This window comes from Sitophilus oryzae, unplaced genomic scaffold (genome assembly GCF_002938485.1).
Source record: "Sitophilus oryzae breed Bouriz unplaced genomic scaffold, Soryzae_2.0 scaffold_1809_pilon_pilon, whole genome shotgun sequence".
NCBI classification, from domain to species: Eukaryota; Metazoa; Arthropoda; class Insecta; order Coleoptera; family Curculionidae; genus Sitophilus; species Sitophilus oryzae.
The window spans coordinates 503,384-527,200 of NW_022146512.1; the positions used below are offsets into that span (position 1 = coordinate 503,384).

Below are 23,817 nucleotides of genomic sequence, written 5' to 3' on the forward strand. Positions count from 1 at the left end.
TGTGCGAACACAGTGCAAGCAGGTTTGCCGCTTACCGGTAGTCGGCGATGATCTGGGTACCTATTCTTGACATCGTTCGCAACTTTGCGTATAACAGGGTGTCCCAGAAATAAGTGCAAGTATTTTAAGGGGTGGTAGATCTCGATAAAAGAAACATATTTTCACTTTATCGTTTTTCAAATAAGTCCAAAATGACGGAGTTATTTTACTTTGAAAATTTCCAAAAAAAAAATGATTTTGCTAAAATTTTGAGAATCACTGGATCTTTTCTGGATTTTCTTTCTTGTAAATTTAATCTACTACCTACCTATGTTGCCATATTAACAAGAAATTATTTTTTTTTTAATAAAAACTAAAAAATTCCAAAAAAATTTTCAAAAAATTCCGATTTTTAAAAAAAATAATTCGCGAAAAAAACCTCATAGGCGTGTTTCTGGGGTTGAACTATACTACCAGTTAAGTTAAAATACTTGCACTTATTTCTGAGACACCCTGTATATGGGTACATAGTAGCGCCGCGCCGCCTCAAATCGCGTGTTATCAAATCGGCTAGTTCACAGTGAAAGCAGGTAGGCGCCGTCAACCAGCGTTCATCGGCGTTCTCGCTTTTACCGGAACGAAAATTTATTTATTTCTGCTTTTGCACGCGCCGACGGCGCGCAGAGGTTATTAAGAACTAAAAGTTGGCCAAAATTATGTTTTATGATTTTTTTGCTTTTTTGCTAGTAATATTAATTATTAGAGGAGAGGGTGCTAATATGGAACCTCATTTTGTTTTTCCTACAAAATATTTTTTCCTTTATACCCTTTTACTCTGAAACCCTTTCCACCGATCAAATAGGGCCATTCTGTGCAAAACCAAGCAATTGGATGAGGATGCTAGAACGAGAAAGTACTTTGTATATTATATATTTGAGCGAGGATGGGTGTTATAGGGTAAAAACTATTTCCTTTAAGAATCTATTTAAATCAATGTTTTTTTTGGCAGTGGCAAATATTGGCAAGATTTTTGTACATATTCCAAAGCTGGAGACTTTAAGCATTGAACGGATACTAATTTCCATGCGGAATATTGCCGAATAGTCTTACACCTTATAAAAATGCCTCTGATTTTTTAAATATAAAACATTATAAAGAAATAAATAGAAGGAAACGTTTCAAAATAAAAATATGGCATAAAACAGGACTTGCCAGCTGGCTCTGTATCCATCATGACAGTTATTATAAACAATTTGCACAAAAAAAAGCACTACAAACAATTCCACTATTTTATAATTTTAGAAATTTTCAGAATACACTCAAGATAATTCATACTTATAATTGAAATATATTATTTATTTGATAGTCAACTTACGACTTAAAAAAAGCTTATAAACCTGCTTACATTTAGTATTTATAGATTTGTATTCAGTTAAGATAAAAAATGAAAATAAAAATATTTCACTTTTGGCCAGGTTTATAGACCAAATACCCCTATGTGCGGCGCCGGCGCGGCGGGCGCGGCGTTTGTATATGGTTAGGTTAGGTTAGGTTATTTAATCAGGTAAATTTCCTCTTAATTAACTACTTCCGAACCCTGCTCGCATCTCCGAAAAAGCCATATAACAATACACGGCATATATGCAAAGTTACGCATCACGTGTATTGTTATATGGATTTTTCAGAGATGCGAGATGTGAGCGATATTTGAAGATGCGAGTGGTCAAGAATAGATCCCCAGAGACGGCGCTGGTTGCCGGAAAGCAGAAACCTGCCTCCACTATGTTCGTACCCTAAGTGTGCGAACACAGTGCAAGCAGGTTTGTCGCTTACTGGTAGTCGGCGCCAATCTGGGTACCTATTCTTGACATCGTTCGCAACTTTGCATATACGCATCACGTGTATTGTTATAAACAGGGTATCCCAGAAATAAGTGCAAGTATTTTAAAGGGTGGTAGATCTCGATAAAGAAACATATTTTCTCTTTATCGTTTTTCAAATAAGTCCAAAATAACGGAGTTATTTTACTTTGAAAATTTCCAAAAAAAAATTATTTTTTGCTAAAATTTTGAGAACCTTCTTCTTCATGTGCCTTCTCCTCATCGGAGGTTGGCGACCATCAATTGGAATTCCTCCCTGTCTTGAGCCAAACGGATAATTGCACTGGCCTCTCCTATATTAAACCACTGGCGCAAATTCCGCAACCAGGAAAACCGTTTACGCCCGATGCCTCGTCGTCCTTCAATCTTTTCCTCAACGATCAGCTGTAGGAAACTATATTTGTTATTTCGAAAAATATGACCAAAATATGCTGCTATCCGTCGTTTTATTGTAGTCAATAGTTCTTGGTCCATACACATTCTTTCCAATACTTCGAGATTTGTTTGAGAACCACTGGATCTTTTCTGGATTTTCTTTCTTGTTAATTTAATCTACTACCTATGTTGCCATATTATCAAGAAATTATTTTTTTTAAATAAAAACTAAAAAAATTCCAAAAAAATTTTCAAAAAATTCCGAATTTTCAAAAAAAAATATTTAGAAAAAAACCTCATAGGCGTGTTTCTGGGGTTGAACTATACTACCAGTTAAGTTAAAATACTTGCACGTATTTCTGGAACACCCTGTATATGGGTACATAGTAGCGCCGCGCCGCCTCGCGCTTATAACCTCGAAAAATTAAAGCGTAAAAAAAAATCAAATCGGCTAGTTCACAGTGAAAGCAGGTAGGCACCGTCAACCAGCGTTCATCGGCGTTTTCGCTTTTACCGGAACGAAAATTTATTTATTTCTACTCTTGCACGCGCCGACGGCGCACAGAGGGTATTAAGAACTAAAAGTGGCCAAAATTATGTTTTATGATTTTTTTGCTTTTTTGCTAGTAATATTAATTATTAGAGGAGGGAGTGCTAATATGGAACCCCATTTTGTTTTTCCTACAAAATATTTTTTCCTCTACTCTGAAACCCTTTTTACCGATCAAATAGGGCCATTCTGTGCAAAACCAAGCAATTGGATGAGGATGCTAGAACAAGAAAGTAATTTGTATATTATAGACGATATTTGAGCGAGGATGGGTGTTATAGGGTAAAGACTATTTCCTTTAAGAATCTATTTAAATCAATGTTTTTTTTGGCAGTGGCAAATATTGGCAAGATTTTTGTACATATTCCAAAGCTGGAGACTTTAAACATTGAACGGATACTAATTTCTATGCGGAATATTGCCGAATAGTCTTACACCTTATAAAAATGCCTCTGATTTTTTAAATATAAAACATTATACAGAAATAGAATAGAAGGAAACGTTTCAAAATAAAAATATGGCATAAAACAGGACTTGCCAGCTGGCTCTGTATCCATCATGACAGTTATTATAAACAATTTGCAAAAAAAAGCACTACAAACAATTCCACTATTTTATAATCTTAGAAATATTCAGAATACACTCAAGATAATTCATACTTATAATTGAAATATATTATTTATTTGATAGTCAACTTACGACTTAAAAAAAGCTAATAAACGTGCTTACATTTAGTATTTATAGATTTGTATTCAGTTAAGATAAAAAATGAAAATATCACTTTTGGCCAGGTTTATAGACCAAATATCCCTATGTGCGGCGCCGGCGCGGCGGGCGCGGCGTTTGAATATGGTTAGGTTAGGTTAGGTTAGTTAATCAGGTAAATTTCCTCTTAATTAACTACTTCCGAACCCTGCTCGCATCTCCGAAAAAGCCATATAACAATACACTTGATGCATATACGCAAAGTTACGCATCACGTGTATTGTTATATGGCTTTTTCGGAGATGCAAGATGTGAGCGATATTTGAAGATGCGAGTGGTAAAGAATAGGTCCCCAGAGACGGCGCTGGTTGCCGGAAAGCAGAAACCTGCCTCCACTATGTTCGTACTCTAAGGGTAACAATACACGTGATGCATATACGCAAAGTTGTGAACGATGTCAAGAATAGGTACCCAGATTGGCGCGGACTGCCAGTAAGCGGGAAACCTGTTTGCACTATGTTCGCACACTAAGGCTAGTGACGATAAACGTTTATTTTTCATGGAATCTCTTCTATACATTTTAATGCATTTCAAACATGAAAAATGTCACTCAACCCAAGTACTTGTAAATGGTGTAGTAACAAACAAAAGAAACAATTTGAAAGCCTCTGGAAATATATTTCCAGGATTATTCTCCTTAAATTATTTTATAATCGAAATTATCATATCTATTATTATTGCAATTTATTCATTAATTTACGTTGGTCAATAATAATAATAATAATAATAACGCAGGGGCAGCTGGACTTTTTTCAGCTGTTTGGGAGCCGACGTCCCCACGTACCCGAGTCAAATGTCTGGCCATTTGGGCACTGTTGCCACCAGTGTTAAATGCTACCGGATGCGGGTACGGTACAGCCAGTGACGCCAGCACTCCTGCTGACCTAAACACCCTGTCCTTCCGTCCCCAACACTATCCTTTCCTACCATACCGATCCTCCTAACTCCATCACAGATGGTATCCTTACTTACCTAACTATTCTACCAGTATCCGGTTTTTCTACCGGACAGGACCTCCTGAAACAAAAAGAAAAACACCCATTAATATGGAGACAAATAAAAAATTAATAGTATTGTTACGGATTCCGTGGGTCCACTATTTAAACTCACTATAAAATACTTAACGAATTTATTTGTTTCACTCTGTACACACAACTTATACTATTTACAACACAACTTATGCAACTACTATTACTCTAACGGTATTTCGCGGTATTTTCAAACTTCAGACTATCTTCAGACTTCAAACTTCAAACTTGTCCAACTGTCAAAGCGCGGGCCTTATATAGGCCCCGGGCCCCCTGGCGGTTGTTTCTAGATTTTTCTAAAGAATTCTATAATTTTCTTTACTTTCTGGCGAATGCGCCAGTTTCCTCAATGCACGTTGAGATTGTTCAGCAGTATGCAGTTATGCAACCAGTAATACACCTTGACATTGCCCCCTTCTCAAATTTGATCGTCCCGATCAAGGTTTCCTGTCTGGTATCTCTTCAATCGATCCAGATGAACTACTTTCATCTTACTTCTAGGGCTGCGTTGAATCCGGTACACAACATCATTTATCCTCTTGATGACTGTATAAGGACCTTCCCATGCTGGAGTTAACTTTGGGGACCTCCCTTTCTTGCGCTGTGGGTTATATAACCATACCATATCGTCCTGTTGAAATCCCGTAGAATTAGCTCTGAGGTCGTAACGAGCTTTCATCCGGTCACTGGCTAGCGTAATCTTACTTCTCACGGCCTTATGAATTCCCAATAACCTTTCCTTCAGTTCATCCGCGTAGTCCTCTACGTTCGTGGTGCTGTCGTCTGGTGATCCGAACACCAAGTCACAAGGCAACCGTAATTCTCGACCAAATAAAATCTTCGATGGTGAAAGTCCGGTGGTGTTGTGAACTGCACTTCTATATGCCATTAGGAATAGTGGTATATGCTGATCCCAATCTCTTTGATGTTCATCCACCATTTTCGAGAGATGTTCTTCAATGGTCTTATTGAATCTCTCGACCATCCCATCAGACTGCGGATGTAAAGCTGTTGTCCTAGTCTTGTGAATACCAAGCAGATCACACATCTTCTGGAACAGTCTTGACTCGAAGTTCCTTCCTTGGTCAGTGTGAAGCTCTAAAGGAATTCCAAATCTACTGAAGACATTATTGACTAATACTTCAGCTACAGTCGATGCTTCTTGGTTTGGAATGGCAAAAACTTCTGGCCATTTACTGAAATAATCCATCGCCACTAAAACGTACTTGTTGCCCTTGTGCGTTTCAGGGAATGGGCCTGCAATGTCAACAGCGATTCTTTCGAATGGCAGTCCAACGTTATATTGTTTCATTTTTCCCCTAGATCGAGTGCTTGGTCCTTGGCTGGCTGCACAAATTTTCATTGTCGACACCATTTCTTGACATCTTCGCAATAATCCACCCAGTAAAAACGATCTCTCAGCTTGCTCAAGGTCTTGTTTACCCCAAGATGGGCTCCAGTTTTACCACCGTGAATTTCTTCCAATACCTGGGTAACTTTCTTCCTTGGTACCAGTAACTGAGTTGTTACTGTCCTGCCATCCGCACTTTCCCACATGCGCTTTAACAATCCATTCTCAATAACCAGTGAATTCCACTGAGCCCAGAGAGCTTTGAAAACTAGCCCTCTGTCCGAATATCCTGCCACGGTGGTCTCTCGCCGTTACCTTCCTTGAGCCGTAGTATTGCTCCGATGTCTGGATCTTCCATTTGATCTTTCCTCAATTGTGTCGTCGTCCACTGTTCATCGGTTCCAAGTTTAAAACTCCTTATCATGACAGTGCCTTCACGTTGTTCCGTTTTACAGCAGTGCTTACAATCGGTTTGACAGGGTCTTCTGGATAAACCGTCTGCGTTACCATGCATTTTTCCAGCACGATGTTGGATGGTAAAGTGATACTGTTGGAGCTTCTCGAGCCATCGTGCTATTTGACCTTCAGGTTGTTTCATCTCCATAAGCCACTTGAGAGCCGCATGATCTGTCCTAATTAAAAATTCTTGGCCGTACAGATATTTATGAAAATGATCAACTGCCTTCACAATTGCTAGCAGCTCCTTCCGGGTAACGCAGTAATTCCTTTCTGGTTTGGATAGAACTCGACTGTAATATTCTATCACTCGTTCTTCGCCATCTTGCACTTGTGATAGCACTGCACCTATGCCGATATTGCTGGCGTCGGTATCCAGGATATACCTCCCTTGTTGTTGCGGGTAGGCTAGAATAGGACTTGAACATAAAGCCGCCTTAAGTCTTCCAAAGGCTACATCACAATCGGTGTTCCATTTGTAGCCGACTTCATCACCTGTAAGCCTATGTAAGGGTGCAGCTATATTGGCAAATCCCTTGACAAATCTTCTGTAATAAGTGCATAAACCCAGGAAACTTCTAAGTTCATGTTTGTCGCGAGGTTTAAGCCAATCCTTAATTGCAGCGATTTTCTTCTGATCGGTGTAAATTCCGCCTGCCGAAACTACATGACCCAAGAATTCCACTTGTCGCTGGAATAAGCTACACTTCTTCGGGTTCAAGTACAGGTGCGCATTCCTTATGCGGCCGAAGACTTTTTCTAAATTTCGCAAATGCTCCTCAAAAGTTCTTCCCATAACCAATACATCGTCGAGGTAAACCAAGCACGTTTTCCAAGTTAATCCTCTTAACACCACCTCCATGAGACGTTCGAAAGTGGCTGGAGCATTGCATAATCCAAACGGCATGACCTTGAATTGGTATAGTCCGTTTCCTGTAGAAAAAGCCGTCTTTTCTTTGTCTTCCTCGTCCAGACCAACTTGCCAGTATCCACTCTTTAAGTCGAGAGTGGAGAACCAGCACGAACCTGCCAGAGTTGTTAATGTGTCATCTATACGTGGCAGTGGGTAGCTATCTTGCTTAGTGACGTCATTGAGCTTCCTATAATCCACGCAGAATCGTGTACTACCATCTTTCTTCGTCACCAAAACAACAGGAGATGACCATAAGTACCTATCTTGTTTCTTGTCGCCACTTTGTACCAGTCCAACACAGCACCCATCGATTTTCTCCACTTTACCGAATACGATCTTCTCGGTATTACCAGGTATCGCCACAGTTTCCGCTGATCTTACATCCATTCTTCCTGGTCCCTCGTCTGGAGATAACATAAACTCTTCATTTCCGATATTCAGGATATTTCTCTGGTGATCGAACGAAAATCCATGTTGACGAATCACATCCATGCCCAAGATGAAGTCATCTTCAATATCTGCCACTAAAACGCTATGCTGGAACTTCAAATTTCCTAACTTCAGTTCGACGATAGCCTCTCCCCGTACAACGGCCATTTCCCCCGTAACTGTACGTAAACACACTCTTCTTCTCAGAGGCATCAGCTTCAATCCTTGCACTGAGTTAGCCCGCACCAACGATACCATAGCGCCAGTGTCCACTGTCATTCGGATTCCCTTTCCATTGACTTTCCCGTCGATCACCAAACTGTCAGCGGTTCTTCCTAGACTTCTAATGGAAAAAATCCTGGGGGCTCTGTTCTCCCCAGTCAATACTCGCCCCTTAGTATTGACTGATTTTAGTTTTCCTGGTGCCTACGTTCTCTGGATGGTGAACGGGATCGCATTTGAACGCGGCAATCCCGTTTAATGTGGCCATTCCTGCCGCATCTAAAGCACCTTATGTCCTGGGATCTTCTCTGGTTCTCTGTCTGGGTGTTGTTGACTCCCTTGTTTATTAGTAGCACACATAGTTTGTCGAATTTTCTACACATCTCCTCCAAACTTCTGTGGGTACTCTCGGGCTGTTCCTCTACCGTTACCGATCTTATCTTCGCTCTAGGGATGGCGCTAAAAGCAGCTTCGATTTCCAGCGCCCTGACCAGTGCTTCGCTGCTGGTAGAAAATCGAGATATTTGCAGCGCCCTCTGTAATTCGTTGTCCCTCAGTCCGCTGATAAAGCACTGAGCAGCGAGTTCCTCCCTAAATCCTTCCGGTGCTTCAGGATACGGTAGGTGTACCAGCCGACGTAAGTCTGCTTCAAATTCCTGCAGACTCTCTCCGGACCTCTGCAGGCGTGACTTGATCTGGGCCTGGTAAAGTTGGCGTCGATTTTGGTCGCCATATCTTCTGTCCAGTGCAGCGACCAAAGTTTGGTATTCCTGCTGTTGGGCTGCAGGAATAGTTTGCAACAGTTCCAGGGCAGGGCCGCGCAGCGCGATGACAAGTGCCGCTGCTTTCTCTTGGTCAGTCCATCCATTGGCAGCAGCCGCTGCTTCAAACTGGCGGTGGTACATCGTCCAGGTGGTTTGTCCATCGTAGGTCGGGGCCTTGAGGTTCGCAGTTCCATGAACGCCAGGTGTCCTTACTTGTACCTTGGTCTTCTGTAGGTCCATCTCCAATCTTTCTATCTTCTGCTGAAGGCGTTCCTCAATATCTTCTACGGTTTCTTGAAGTTGATTTTCCTGCCGTTTTTCCAGGTCTTCAAAATTCTTCTGTAGTCGAAATTCCTGATTTTCCAAAGTTTTCTTAAGACGGTCCTGATCTTCAAATTTTTCTTTCTGGCGACGCACTTCTAAATCTTCAACAATTTTCTCCAACCGTTCTTGTCTAATTCCTTGATTTTCTAAAATTTTCTGAATACGGTCCTGTTCTTCTTGTCTTTCTTTTTGACGTCGCTCCTCCAAACGAATTTCCAAATTACCCAGTATTTTCTCAAGCCGGTCCTGTTCTTTTCTCTTTTGTTCTGTTTCTCTTTCTTTTGACGGGCTTCTAAACCTTCTAACATTTTCTGTTGATTTTCCATAAGTATTTTCTGTAGATGGTCTTGTTCCTCTTCTTTCTCTTTTCGCAACCTCTCTTGTTCTTCTGCCTTTTCTCTTCTCATATTCTCCATAAAATCGCCCAATAATTTGCTTACTTCCTCCATTTTCTTCGCCTGCTCCCTTGTACCAACCATAAAAATACTCTAATTCGGTCTAAAAATCTTCTAATCCACTTAATTTCTTCTTAAAATCCTCTTGAATCGCACTTCCGACACCAATTGTTACGGATTCCGTGGGTCCACTATTTAAACTCACGATAAAATACTTAACGAATTTATTTGTTTCACTCTGTACACACAACTTATACTATTTACAACACAACTTATGCAACTACTATTACTCTAACGGTATTTCGCGGTATTTTCAAACTTCAGACTATCTTCAGACTTCAAACTTCAAACTTGTCCAACTGTCAAAGCGCGGGCCTTATATAGGCCCCGGGCCCCCTGGCGGTTGTTTCTAGATTTTTCTAAAGAATTCTATAATTTTCTTTACTTTCTGGCGAATGCGCCAGGTTCCTCAATGCACGTTGAGATTGTTTAGCAGTATGCAGTTATGGTTTGGTTTGGTTTGGTTTGGTACCAACCAGTAATACACCTTGACAGTATTGTTAGAGCTGCTGCCTGGGGATCGCCAGGGCTCGTCTGGAGCCGGTGCTGGACGGGACAGCATGCGGGACATCGGCGGCAGGGTGTTGAGCAGGCGGACCCCTGTCAACCAAAACACTACAGCCGAACTTTCAGAGGACACCGAAATATACCAGGGATCCTCCACTGCATTGTGTTGTGCAGCAAAATGCTGGACCCACACGTGCAGAGAACCAACAAAAAAAGCGCATGAAATGGGATAATAATACCAATAAACAAGTCATGCGATCATATTTTAGAGTAACATCTCTTGAAACTGATCTGACAATGTACAGGCCAAGAATGCATAAAGACTTTACGGCAGCTCTTCCCCATTACAAGCATTTATCAGAACAAAGAATAGCAGACCAAAGACGGGCTATTGTTGCTAGGAACTTGCTTCCTCAGTTGGTAGTTAATCTTAACTAAAGATTAAAGAAGATATCCGTAGAGAGCTTTTACAGAGTGGTCCGTCTAACCTGGGTGCCTTTGACCGGGATAACCTCGATATAGATGGGGAGGGCGAGATAAACACCGTAGATGAAGAAGCAGACAATAACTATGAACCTGATGGCCCACCACATGGTCCTAATCTGTAACTAATGGCAGTATTGGCACCAACACCAACCAATACAGAACACTAATCCAGAAGAACATAATCCAATATCGCGGCTCAGATCCACTACAAAGACCGCGCATACCTGTGTTACTGTACAAGCCAAACGTTAACCACGTTATCTGTTAAACTGTTAGAACAAGAAGAACAAGAAAAGTAAAAAGCCCGAGCCTCGAAATGCTCCCACCCCTGAAGCTATACAACAATTCTGGACTGGTATATGGGGCGTGGATACAAAACATAACGAACATCAAACATGGATTGCGGAGGAGACGAGAAAGTACGAAGACAGGAAAATGAATCCAGTAACTTTTTCAGAAAAGGACATTCGAGATACCGTTAGCACACTTGCAAACTGGAGAGCCCCAGGACTGGATGGTGTACATAATTTCTGGTTTAAAAAGTTTTCATCGCTTCACGAATATATGGCAACATGTTTCAACAACATCCTTCAAAAACCAGAAACAATGCCAAAATTTATGGCCAGAGGATATACCTACCTTCTCCCGAAGAATGAAAACTATGATGATCCCTCAATGTACCGTCCTATTACCTGCTTACCAACCTATACAAAAATACTTTCAGCTATTATTTCAAACAAGATATATACTTTACCTTGACTGGCGTTTATAACCAAAAATTAACACTGAAGATTTATTACGATTAATAATTAAGTCATGTTTACTGGAAGCTTTAACCAATTTATCTATATCACTATTTAAGACTTTATTAGCATTATCTATGTCATTAGGATAGAATGAATAACTTAACTGTGTGTCGTCTGCGTAAAAGTATGTTTTAGATGTAACCACTTCCGTAGAAACTTGTGCTGCATAAATATTAAAAAGTAATGGGCCCAATATGGTTCCTTGAGGCACACCTCTCAGAATTTTATTTTTAGTAGATTGCCTGTTTTCCGTATGAACAATTTGATATCTATTAGACAAATAGCTATGAATCATTGCAACCGCGTCCGCGGAAAAACCTGTATAGGATAATATTGCCAAAAGTAGTTTATGAGAAATGGTGTCAAATGCCTTTGTATAATCCAGTAAAACTAAGACTGTTGTTTTTCCAATATCTGTCATTCTAAGAACATCTTCCACAACATCAAGTAAAGAAGTTGTGCAACTATATCCCTGTCTGAAACCAGATTGCCTCTTCGGAAGTAAAACATTTCTATCTAGATATACTTTAATTTGAGCATTCATTATCTTTTCCAAGCACTTAGAAAGCGTTGGTAAAATGCTTATCGGACGCAAATCGCTAAGCTCTAAGGGATGTGACTTCTTTGGCATTGGTAGAACTTTACTTATTTTCCATTCATCTGGAAATGTGTTAGATAAAAGACAGCTATTGATAATATTTGTTATTATAGGCAATATATACGGACAACAAAGCAAAATCATTTTTATGGACACGTCGTCAATGCCAATTGCTTCCGATTTAATATCCAGTAAATACTTATATATAATGTCTTCGTCCACCAAACTAAACTCAAAAAGTGCATTGAAATTTTTAACTGTGTGGTTTTTATAAAAATGTATTAATTCCAAGTTTGACGACGTCTCTATTCCACTATGCTGCAAAAAATAATCATTGATAAGTTGAGCATTATTCAGTGACTCTGGTATTATAGTTTTTTTATTCCTCGAATATATCTCTAAGTCGCGAAATTTTTGCCATAATTCTTTTTGAGATCTATTATTATTTATGGTTTCCTGGAGATATGCCCTCTTTTCGTTTCTAATTGCTATATTTATCTGATTTCTAAGTGTTTTATAGTAATTCCAGTCTTGTAAATTTTTTGAGTTTTTATATTTCTTAAAAGATTTGTCTCGTAAGGTTATCATTAGAATTATTGTGTCTGTAATCCAAGGTGGTTTTTTCTTCTTAAATGTAATAGTTTTATATGGACAAACAGTATCAAATAAATCAATCAGCAAACCGCTGAATGCCGCAACTTTCTCATCTATGTTCTCAATATACAGAATTAGGTCAAAAGGTGTTACCAAAAGCAATTCCATTAACCAATCCTTATCGAGTCTTTTAAAATTCCGAAAAGTAAATTTTAAACTATTAGCATCACTTTTTGGTTGCTTAAATCTACAAAAAACTAATAAATGATCCGTAACATCAGGATATTTTACACCAAAATCAATTGGTTCCAAGTCCGATGATATTATCAAAGCATCCAGCAGTGTTGCAGACTGACGATCAACACGTGTCGCAGAATTTATAATTTGCTTTAAACCGAAAGAATCTAATGCATCTAAAAACTGAATAGTATATTTATTTTCCATATTTAACAAATCTATGTTTATATCTCCACCACATATAAATTTATTACAAGATATTACGAAATTAGATACATTATCTTCAAAAAAGTTTAAAAAATTTGAATAATTTTCTTTTAGGGTACGCGGAGGTCTATAAAGGGTACCAATTATACAAGTACATTTTGAGAGGTATACTTTTATCCATAATTGTTCAAGATCATCAGCACACGAACCGCCCAAATTTATATACTTTAACTTATTACTTACGTAAGCTGCAACACCTCCTCCTCGACTGTTACGATCCATTCTTACAAGATCATAACCTGATATATTCAAATTAACAGAAAGCATTCGAGCATCTAGTCTAGTTTCAACCACACCGACCACATCATAACGCTCTGCATTTAATATGTCCTTAAATTTTACAAAGTTGCAGGTAAGCGATCTCACATTAAAAAAGGCAACAGAAATATTTAACATATTAATTTGGTAGAGAAAAAAAGTAAACAAAAAATTAGGTATAAAGTAAAAAACAAAAGAACAATAAACAGTAATTAAATAAATTTAATGGGATTGAAGACTTTAATCTAAACTTGATATAAAAGAGATATTTACTAGGAGAGTCAATAAAAAGTTGTAGTTGCTAGATCCTATCTGGCTTTGGGGCAAGTCTCGTTAAAGCATCTGTATATGCTGAACATTTGATTTTTTCCCATACAGCATGATCCACAGGCACATTTTCATCATTAAGTTTTAAGCAATTCGAGCATTTTTTAGTATTTGACTTGCAGTCCTTTAGCTCGTGATTTTCAGCACAGATAGGACATGACCGCTTGTTAGTACACTTATTAGCAGAATGACCAAAACTATTACATTTGAAACACCTGAAAATGTCAAATGCATCATACACACTACAGCTATCATATGCGACAAACAGGTTGCCAGTTTCCAATGCCCGCCCGTATACTGATCTGTCTACTTGAATTATGGCTTGAAATATATTTGGATTTTTCTTGGTCGGAAATATTTTTAATATTTTACATTGAGATTCTTCATGAAATATATTTGTGTTACAGGCAAAGAGATAGTTATAGAGATCATCCGACGAGTAGCTGGCAGATAAACCAACTATTCGTATTCTTTGGAGAATACCACCAATTTCTTTCACGTTATACCCGCCTGACATTTTCCTTCTTGCAAGGGCTTTCAGTTTCTCATTATCATCCTTATTTTTACATGCGATAATTATTCCACCATCCTTAGCGTTCACTACTTTCGTAAGCTGAACATTTTCTTCGCAAGGATTAATATTAGTCAATATATCAGCTTTCGTTTGACTGTGTAGTTGTTTGTTGTCCTTTGGACGAATCAGAATAACTGGTTGTGACTTGTCCTTTAACACGTCAGAATATTTTAGAGGGTGTGTAGGTCCCTCTATTTCAGTAGATCGACATACATCCAACTTTATCAAATTTATTTCGGTTTTTAAAGAAGATACCGCATCGTTCAACTTAGACTCCATCATATTTTGTAGATTGGCTGAATTAAGCAAAATACAGTTCTTCGTACAATCCGAGCACTTCCAAGATAGCCCCGGTATAGTGTTTAATAGCTGAATAATATCGGCAGTTTTTGTGATGCACACAGCGTGGAATCCGTTTTTGCAGCCATCGCAAAAAACGCCCGGCCTGCTCCGGCTTATCTGATTTACACATAGCGTGCAATTAACCATTGTAAATATTTATTAGAATATCCACTCTAAATAGTCACAATTCGATGTAAAACATCTTATTTGGATACACATTAATCACAGGAAGCACTAGTGAAATTTTCTGATTTTTTATACCGACGCGTATCACACAAAAACATCGAAAAACTGCCAATAACATTTTTTGTTTGGTGAATCACTATTAAATGCGTTGGAAATGTATCAATATAACAAATTTGTTAAATCAGGTGTTGAATGCGTTGAAAATTTTTATAGGATTCTTTAAATTTCGGATCCGCAAGAGATAAATAAAAATAATTGCGACATACGAGTACCTATCTGCAAACCTTATATCTAAATGTATAACAATGTTATCTAATATTTCATAAAATAACATTCGCAAAGACATTTGACTTAGCCGCATTTATTAACATATCGAATTGAAATAGCACACTGAGACTTTTCTGTAATATCTGTTGTATCGTCTTCTTGCACCGAATAAAATATCGCGCTTTTTTATTTCGGATTCTTTTATTTCTGTGGCGTGTTCTGAAATACAACCGGTTATATCATTTTTAATAATCTCGGACAAGCCCGAAAAATGTTTCCAATTTACTTTAAACGTTTTTTGAATTTTAATATAAAAGTTTTAAATGCTACGTATAATGAATCATATGAAATCCCCTTAACGAAATGTGATATGTGATATAATCCCCTTATGAAATATCGGGAATATCCCCTTAACTTCTAACCCTACCGAGCCTCCACGACTTCATGCGAAGGCGACCGGAGATTTCGCCTAAGTCCCGCCTTAATACGATACAACTCCGACTTTCGTCGCGTCGCTACCGCACAATGAGTTAGACAGAGATAGAAGACTGCCGTACGTCGTGCATTGACTCTGATAGTAGGCGATGCAGAAATCGCCGAACAATGGCACTCCAACGGTCAAAATTATTTTGTTTTCTAAAGGTGCGTATTCATTATCCGCACGAACGAACGAACGAACGAATGTTCGCTAGTGGTATGGACGGGGACCGTACGATAGAACCGCACGAGAAGACCGGAGGCATTTGTTGGCGAACGCCTTTGATGTACCGACTCGAAACGGATGGTCGAGCGAACGAACGAACGAACGGCCGCATGCGTTCGGTCCCCGTCTAAATATACCGCACTTTCATTCGTTCGTTCGTTCGGATAATGAATACGCACCTTAACGCAGCGGCACAGTCAGCGTACGCCAGCGATAGTGAATATATTAATATACAAAACCACAAATATTAAAATAATATTGATTATTAAAACACACTTCCGTGTATTAACAGTAGGTATTTTTATGTATTGGCAACATAATAATAAATAGTAAATAATATAATGTATGTAGTAAATAATGTAATGTAATAAACCGCTTAAATTCTGCCAAAATATTTTGCCTACCCTGACGAGCCGCCACTGGTTTTCTAGTCACAGGTTGTCTCCCATATATTTGTTATTTTAGTTTATTTTATTCTAGAGTATCATCAAAGATGAAACTTTGGAACAATTTTTACACACAGTAGGTAGCAGTTTGGAATATTTCCCAAATAGTATTTTATATCAAGATCCTTATCCAGACTGCTCTTGTGGTTATGCAGATAAGGTAAACCGAGGTATTTTATACATTATAAATATCAGTTAGTTTACTAATATCAGGTAATACTTTTAGAGGATAATGTTTCAAACAACGAGAATGACAATTCTGAATTATTAAGCATGTATGCAGATGATTATATCGATTTTCAACCATCTGACAAATTTTTATGCCGCAAACATTTAGGTGATTTAAAGAAAATTTCCAGTGGTACTTCATTGGATAATGAAAGTAATAGGGATTCAGGTATGTCACTTTGATTACATTAGTAGTTGTTAGTACCACAGCATATTCAGTACCAGTTGATCATCTTCGTTTGTTTTTGATTAATTTTTTAAACGCAGCTACCGTATGATCGATAAAAACGGCGTCCAGTTGGCTTGGAAATAACGATCGATGTCGTTTCCCATATAATTTTACACATAAAATTACTGCGATATTCATTTCATAGACATCGCTGACGCCGTTTTTTTCCATCATATTGTACCGGGTGGCCAACTAAGAATGGACGCCGGCTGTATCTTAGAAACTACTTATCGTATAACTTTGGGAAAAAATTCTAATAAGGAAATCGACCAAGAGAAATCGCTGGAAATTATTTTCAGGTTCGAAAAATGTCCGCTAGGGGGCGTTTCTCTGATAGCCAATCAGAAAACAGCGTTTTTCTCAATAATATGCAGGTGAACGGGTATTTTAAATACTACTATTGTAATCATCGAGAAATTTGTATTTTTTTTTGATATAGAGTATTTTGCTTTATCTCAAAAAATAAAGTAGTGGGGGAAGGTTAAACTTGTTTTTATTAAAATAAGGATAACTCTGGTTTAGGTTAGCCGATTTAAACAAACTAGGGCTTGTTTAAAAGAATTTTTCTTCCTTAATGATCTCCAGTATAAATTTTGTTTCCATAATTTTTTTCGTGGTAGCTAGAGGGCGCTGTTTGACATCATAACAGATATTGCGCTTTTGTAGAAAAAAAATAAATAGGAGGCTATATTTCTCTTTGTACAGTTAAATAGAGCACAACATTTCCAAAAAATCAGCGCAAACCGCAACTTTCTCTCTAACCGGAGATATTAAGAGAACAAATCATGTTAGGCTGCCGCTTAGGATTATATGTTCTAAAAATTATAGTAGTAGGCTAGGAAACAAAAAGAGGTAAATTGGTTACATCAAAATATCAAAACGTTGAAGTTCAGTGTCCATGCATCTGAATTTCTGGCGTTTTCTTAAAAAAAATGACGTCATAAATTTTTGAACGTGTTTATGTAACATTATCGTCCATCCATATAATTTTTACGAATTTTTTGGTTAATTGTAGGTTGTTCTCAGATTAAAATGTCCAAAAGTCGGACAATCGATAGTTTTATTAAAATTTCTAGAAATTTTGTGCCGCCGTATTGCTTTTAACAGAAAACGGCTGAATTTCGCATGGCCGAAAAATAGGGGTTTATTTCGTGTAACGTCATTTAGTTATTAATCCAAGTTCGTCCTTGATTTCACTTGTTTTCGTGTTTTACCTCTTGTTTGTATTATTTATTATTATATTAAAGTTTATGTCGTTTGGGTCACTTTTCATATAGCACCGAAGCGAAGATACGAATCTTAACAATATACACTACTGGTCCAAATCTATCCTTGATGCAAGTAGCTCAGCACCAAGACCGTTGGTCGGTAAATTTTTAGGGAGGAATTCTAGGATGGCGAATGATTGGACTTTTTTAATTATCTGAATGAAATGAACTATCCATAATTTGTAAGAGATGAATTGCCAATTTTGTTAGGGGAACCATCACGATGAAATTGCATTTGTTGCAATTTCATTAGCATGAATACAGTTGATGTAGTTGATGCTGTGGGTGCAGTTGTGCCGCTTATTTTGCTAAGATGGATGTGCTTCTTGGATACCACTTACTTTGTTTAGTAAATAGAGACGCCGGTGCGGCATATTTCCATGACCAGCTAGGTCATCGGATTCAATATGCCTGGGTTTTAATTTATGGGGTAGAATCAAGAACGAACATGGATAAATAACAATTAAATGGTATTAAAATGTATGTTTTGATATTTTGACGTAACGAATTTACCTCTTTTTGTTTCCTAGCCTACTACTATAATCTTTAGACCGTATAATCCTAGGCGACAGCCTAATATGATTTATTTTCTTAATATCTCCCGTTAGAGAAAAGATAGAAAGTTGCGGTTTGCGCTGATTTTTTGGAAATTTTGTGCTCTATTTAACTGTGCAAAGAGAAATATAGCCTCCTATTTAATTTTTTTATGCAAAAGCGCAAAATCTGTTATCATGTCAAAGAGCGCCCTCTAGCTACCACGAAAAAAATGATGGAAACAAAATTTATACTGGAAATAATTTAGGAAGCAAAGCTCTTTTAAACGAGTCCTAGTTTGTTTAAATCGGCTACCCCAACCCGAGTTGTCCTTATTTTAATAAAAGCAAGTTTAACCTTCATTTTATGAGATAGAGTAAAATACTCTACATCAAAAAAATTACAAATTTCTCGATGATTACAATAGTAGTATTTAAAATACCTGTTCACCTGCATATTTTTGAGAAAAAAACTGTTTATGATTGGCTATCAGAGAAACGCCCCCTAGCGGACATTTTTCGAATTTGAAAATAATTTCCAGCGATTTCTCTTGGTCAATTTAATTATTAATTTTTTTTCCCCAAAGTTATACGATAAGTAGTTTCTGAGATACAGCCGGCGACCATTCTTAGTTGGCCACCCAGTACAATAATTAAGTTCAAAGTAAGACATCAATATTGGATTTTTAGTGATTTTTGCTGCATTTTGCTGCAATGATGTATATTTGGCAGTATTTTAAACAACATTCTTAAATGATTTCTGTAATTATCAAAACAAATTATAAATAAAATCTAAGATTATGTAGTGATAAAAAAGGAAGCAAAAAACTGAAAAAAAATACCCTTGACCACTCACACTTTGTAAGAGATCCTTGTGAACATACGTTTCTGAAATACATCCTAGTACACAGTTTAACTCTGCATTTTACTGAAAATACTATGGAGTGCAGAGATAAGGATAAAAATCTTCGTGCATTAAAAAATGGTCATAAAGTAGTCTGTAGCAAAAACCTAAAATTTGAAATATGCGCCGAAAATTTTTAGATTAGGAAATTATTCAAAAGAGATAAATACTTGACGTGGAGGCACCATAGACTTTGAATAAAATATAGACTACACTATTTACATTTAAGCGCGGTCCAATATTAATTTTTGTAAACATGTTTACTCCTGGGTGCAGCTGACCTCGGCCGTCTGAGTCTTTCGCCTCCAGCCTATGTTGTCACGTCTAAAATATTATTAATATTTTTTTTGTTGTTATACACATATATTGAGATATTAAAACTGTATTTTAATAAAGTAGTGTTTAATAGTAGAAAGATGTATTAAATAGTCCCTATACTACTAAATTATAAGTCGGAGACTATTTAAAAATGACAAATTCTTTACAATTTGGCAACACCCATCAATCGCCGGGTCGCCTGTTCATTCTTTATTCTCTCGTAGTAGAGCCATAGTAGAGTAAAGCACGTGTCGTAAAACCTTGTTGTCACAGTTTCGCCATGGCTATTTTATTGTTTTATTGGATGTTTTGATTTTGTATTTTTTGGATTCGATTTTCTTAGTGTGTAGTGTCGGTTTAGTGTTTATTTTGATTACTTTTTATTTAAAAACTATAAAACATGGTTCGTCAGTGCCAAATTTGTAAGAAATTGGACTATTTAAGTCCTGGAACAACATTCCACAGGTAAGTCAAATTTACTATTTTGGCGTCAGTGGCGTTGTAGAAAGGCGCTTATTTAGATAATAATTTAGTAAATTATAAACCCTGGAAAATCTGTATTTTTTATATTTATCATTTACGTAAAGGTTCTTACTAACCTCGTTATTAATATAACGAGTAGATACATTATTAAGTACATAAGAAGTAGACACATTATTTTCTTGGGCATTGGTTAATTTAATGCTTTTTTTTATGAAAAATGTGTTTCTTTTTATTCTAAAACCATCCTTAGAATCTAAAATAACATACAGGAATTCCAGAATGATATTCCATTATGAAACAACAATTTTTAAGGCTTATTATAAACTATAAACAATCGAGAAAGTCGAAAAAATTACAAGCTACCAAACATTTTAAAATACCAAACATTCCTTATTTTTTTTCAAGACTAAAATATTTTACAAACATTACTTTTTCCCTATAGTTTCACATCAGGTATAGAAATAACTACGTTTTTATGATAGGGTCACCATTATGATAACAAAAATGACGAACAATGGTCCAGAAATGTAAACAAGTACATATTTTTTGTAAATATTTTTCTTACCGCTTGCATTTTTGTCCATTATTATTTCACAAATTATACAGGGTTATGTAAACCAGGTAGATATTTCGTTTTTTTTATATTAAACAAAGATAAAATAAATATGCCATTTTAAAATTTATCCAGTACTTACCTAGAGTTTTTTCTTTTTTTTTCTCGACTGTTAATCTATTATTAATTTGTAATACCGTATGATCGAAAAAAACGGCGTCCAGTTGGCTTGGAAAAAACCATCGATACATACTCCATATAATTTTACATATAAAATGACAGCGATCTTCATTTCATAGCCATCGCTGACGCCGTTTTTTTTCGATTATAAGGTATAATTTTCATTTTTTCTTTTATAATGTAATATCACTTAAGTAATATCACATATAATCTGAAGATAGTTTTAGAATTAACCAAAACGTAAATCTTTAATAAAACAATCTGTTATTATTTGCCATATATGTATGTATCCAAGAAAATAATTTACATATTATTATTATATGTTTTACTGTTTTTTATCTTTATTTGAAACTCAGAAATGTTGCATTGGCTTTCTAAAAAAATGAACTTGTAAGTTTTTAAAATGCTTCGTTTCGGAGATACAGGGTGTAGAAGTTTCATTTTTATTTCGATTTTTTTCCAAATAATTTCTGAAGTGACGTCAATATTTGGACGAAAATTGGCGTTTGGGAGTTTTTTGACATGAAAAATTAGATTTAGATGTCAATTTGACTTTTACTAATAGGGGGCGCCACCTACATATTTTTTAAGTTATTTGAAGAGTAATACTTTTTGTCTGTATCTATATAAAACTACTGAGAAAAATTTACATTTCCAACGTTTTTTACTTAATAAGGTCTCTTGTTGACACTCGCCACAAGTATAGTTCTCAAGATATTTGGAAACGAATTAATCAATACATTCTTCATAAATTATTTGGAAAAAAGCGAAATAAAAATGAAATTTCTACACTCTGTATCTCTGAAACGAAGCATTTTAGGACATAAATTTATACTATTTTTTTTACTGATTTTATTTGCAGATTATGCTGCCAAAGTTTCCTGAATACAATTCCGACCACTCTGTATATCAAGATATCCCCCATTACGTACTAGTTTTTCTTAATAATTTTCTATACATTTTCCAACGCCAAGATGTACCAAGCGCATACAAATACATCAAGCTTCAAACAAGCTTGCACGTTGACAGTAATACCTACAGTAATATTGTATTATATTAATGTAATATTTTTGAACCAATGTTCAATATTACTGTAGTAATACTGTTTATACTCATGCCTTTTATATTTGTTTGAATTTGGTGCATATTTCCATTGAATAAAGTATAGTCACCATTACCATTATTATACTTACTCTATAATAAAGACAGTAACGAGTTAAATAAATGTAGTTTTCATTTTATTCACTTCCTAAAAGCTTGCTTTAATGGAACAGATTCCTGTTTTTTCTAATTTACATAATAAGACATCACTTTTACCGGAAAAAAAAATTAAACAATTATAAAGTTTTTTCTCTTTCTGTTCTATTATATCTATAGAATAGATCCTGTTTTGATTAATATTAGAGTTGTAAATGTTTGACTAAAATTAATATTTTATTAAATTAATAATTTATCATCAATTTCAAAAATTAAATAATTTCGATTATTAAAATTTCTTCTATAACACGTACTTTATTATTTTTATCGTTTTTAGACTCTAAGACGTTTTTTTTCTAAGTCCTAAACTTTGCTTTATATTAAACTATTTTCTTTATCCTAAATCTTAATAATATAAAAAGTTTAAATACGATATATTTTTAATTGAATTATAGCTTCATTAAAATTAAAAAAATACCGCCTATGATACGGAGAGTGCAGGTGCACTGAAGAAACAAAAGACAGTGTTGCGTTGGGCGGCAGAGCCGTCAGGAAACGACCGTTACGACGGAGACAGCCTATCTATCGCTCGTGTCGCACTCGTTAGAGCCAAAAACAATAACACAACAATAACAAGACGTTGTCTGTCCGCATCTTCCAGCTATTTATGAATGAGATGCTCAGTCTATATTTTATTCTAAGTCTATGGGAGGCACAGATTATACGGATTATAAACTTTGTTTTTTCTTTATTGTTTTTCGTGGTTCCAATTTTCGGAATCGGGCACTTTAGGTGACTAGTTTGCGCACATAGCACGCCCACTTATGGCCTCTAAAATTGTGCACAGCGCCTGACCGGCACAATTATCAGAGAGATATCGGAAAACCGAACAGTGTCATGCAGTATTTACGCGTACCTTATCACGGTTACGATATGCGCGAGTCAATTTTTAACGCAACACCCGCTAATAACGTTACCGCCTGACGTAATTTGCGGATCAATTACACCAAGCGCTATTTCTAAATAACGTTTAAAAATTGCTTAAATGGGCATGTGCGGGTATTTGACAACCGGGGCCGGCGGCCGGCGAGATCTTTTATTTTAGGTTATGTTTGAATTGTTTTGAATTATTACTTTAGTTTTATTAGGTAATTTGATATTTAAGTAGCTGGGATTAGTTTTAATAAAATAAATATGGCTCAAAATATGGATTCCACCTCTTCCAATATTAAAGAACCTATAAAGAGGCTTACGTTTACAGCAGATGACGACTTAGCCCTTCTAAGAGAATTTGTTGCTTGTTGCCCTAAACCCACTGGCATACGTTGAACAATAAAGCACTGGAAATAAGCACTTTAGCCCTTTAGTTTTAAAATACCTAGTAAACAAAACAATTTCAAAGTTTTAAATTTAAAGTTAGGTTAAGTTTAAATAGCGGACGCGACGCAAACAGAATTCTTTTCGATCCGATAACTATAAATGAAGAGAGTTAAAACCACCTCACGTAAAGGAAATAACACCTGGCCTTATTAACGTCCATGCACGCTATTCGGTTTAGCGATATCTCTCTATTACGCTGTTTATTGTACGCGAGTTTATTTTTGCGCACAGGAAATTTTACTCGTTTGGACATCGTCATAAAAACTATTTTCGTACCACGAATTAGGGACAAGATTTTTATCTGTATACTTATAGGATACCTAATCTGTGGTGGAGGCTTGGGTTTCAAAGAAATCCAAATTAAATTATCGATTTTTATTCAGCAAATAGACTGGACCTCTAATATGTAAAAATAATTATTTAATATTCTAAAAAATAAAAACAAAGCTTTTTTG

General features: G+C 36.4%; 1 protein-coding gene and 1 long non-coding RNA gene across 10 annotated transcripts in view; both read left to right on the plus strand.

The window, feature by feature from the left end:
- LOC115883118 overlaps nt 1–23,817 on the plus strand; it is a 57,157-nt gene that overhangs the window by 5,601 nt on the left and 27,739 nt on the right. For all 9 annotated transcript variants that reach the window (XM_030901422.1, XM_030901426.1, XM_030901425.1 and 6 more), the window contains exons 7-8: nt 16,124–16,259; nt 16,316–16,486. In XM_030901422.1, coding sequence (XP_030757282.1) covers nt 16,124–16,259; nt 16,316–16,486 — 307 coding nt within the window. The remainder of the gene's footprint in view (nt 1–16,123; nt 16,260–16,315; nt 16,487–23,817) is intronic.
- Nucleotides 19,874–22,006, plus strand: LOC115883120. The gene is made up of 2 exons (XR_004050333.1): nt 19,874–20,034; nt 21,648–22,006. It is a non-coding gene; the product is annotated as an uncharacterized LOC115883120 (long non-coding RNA).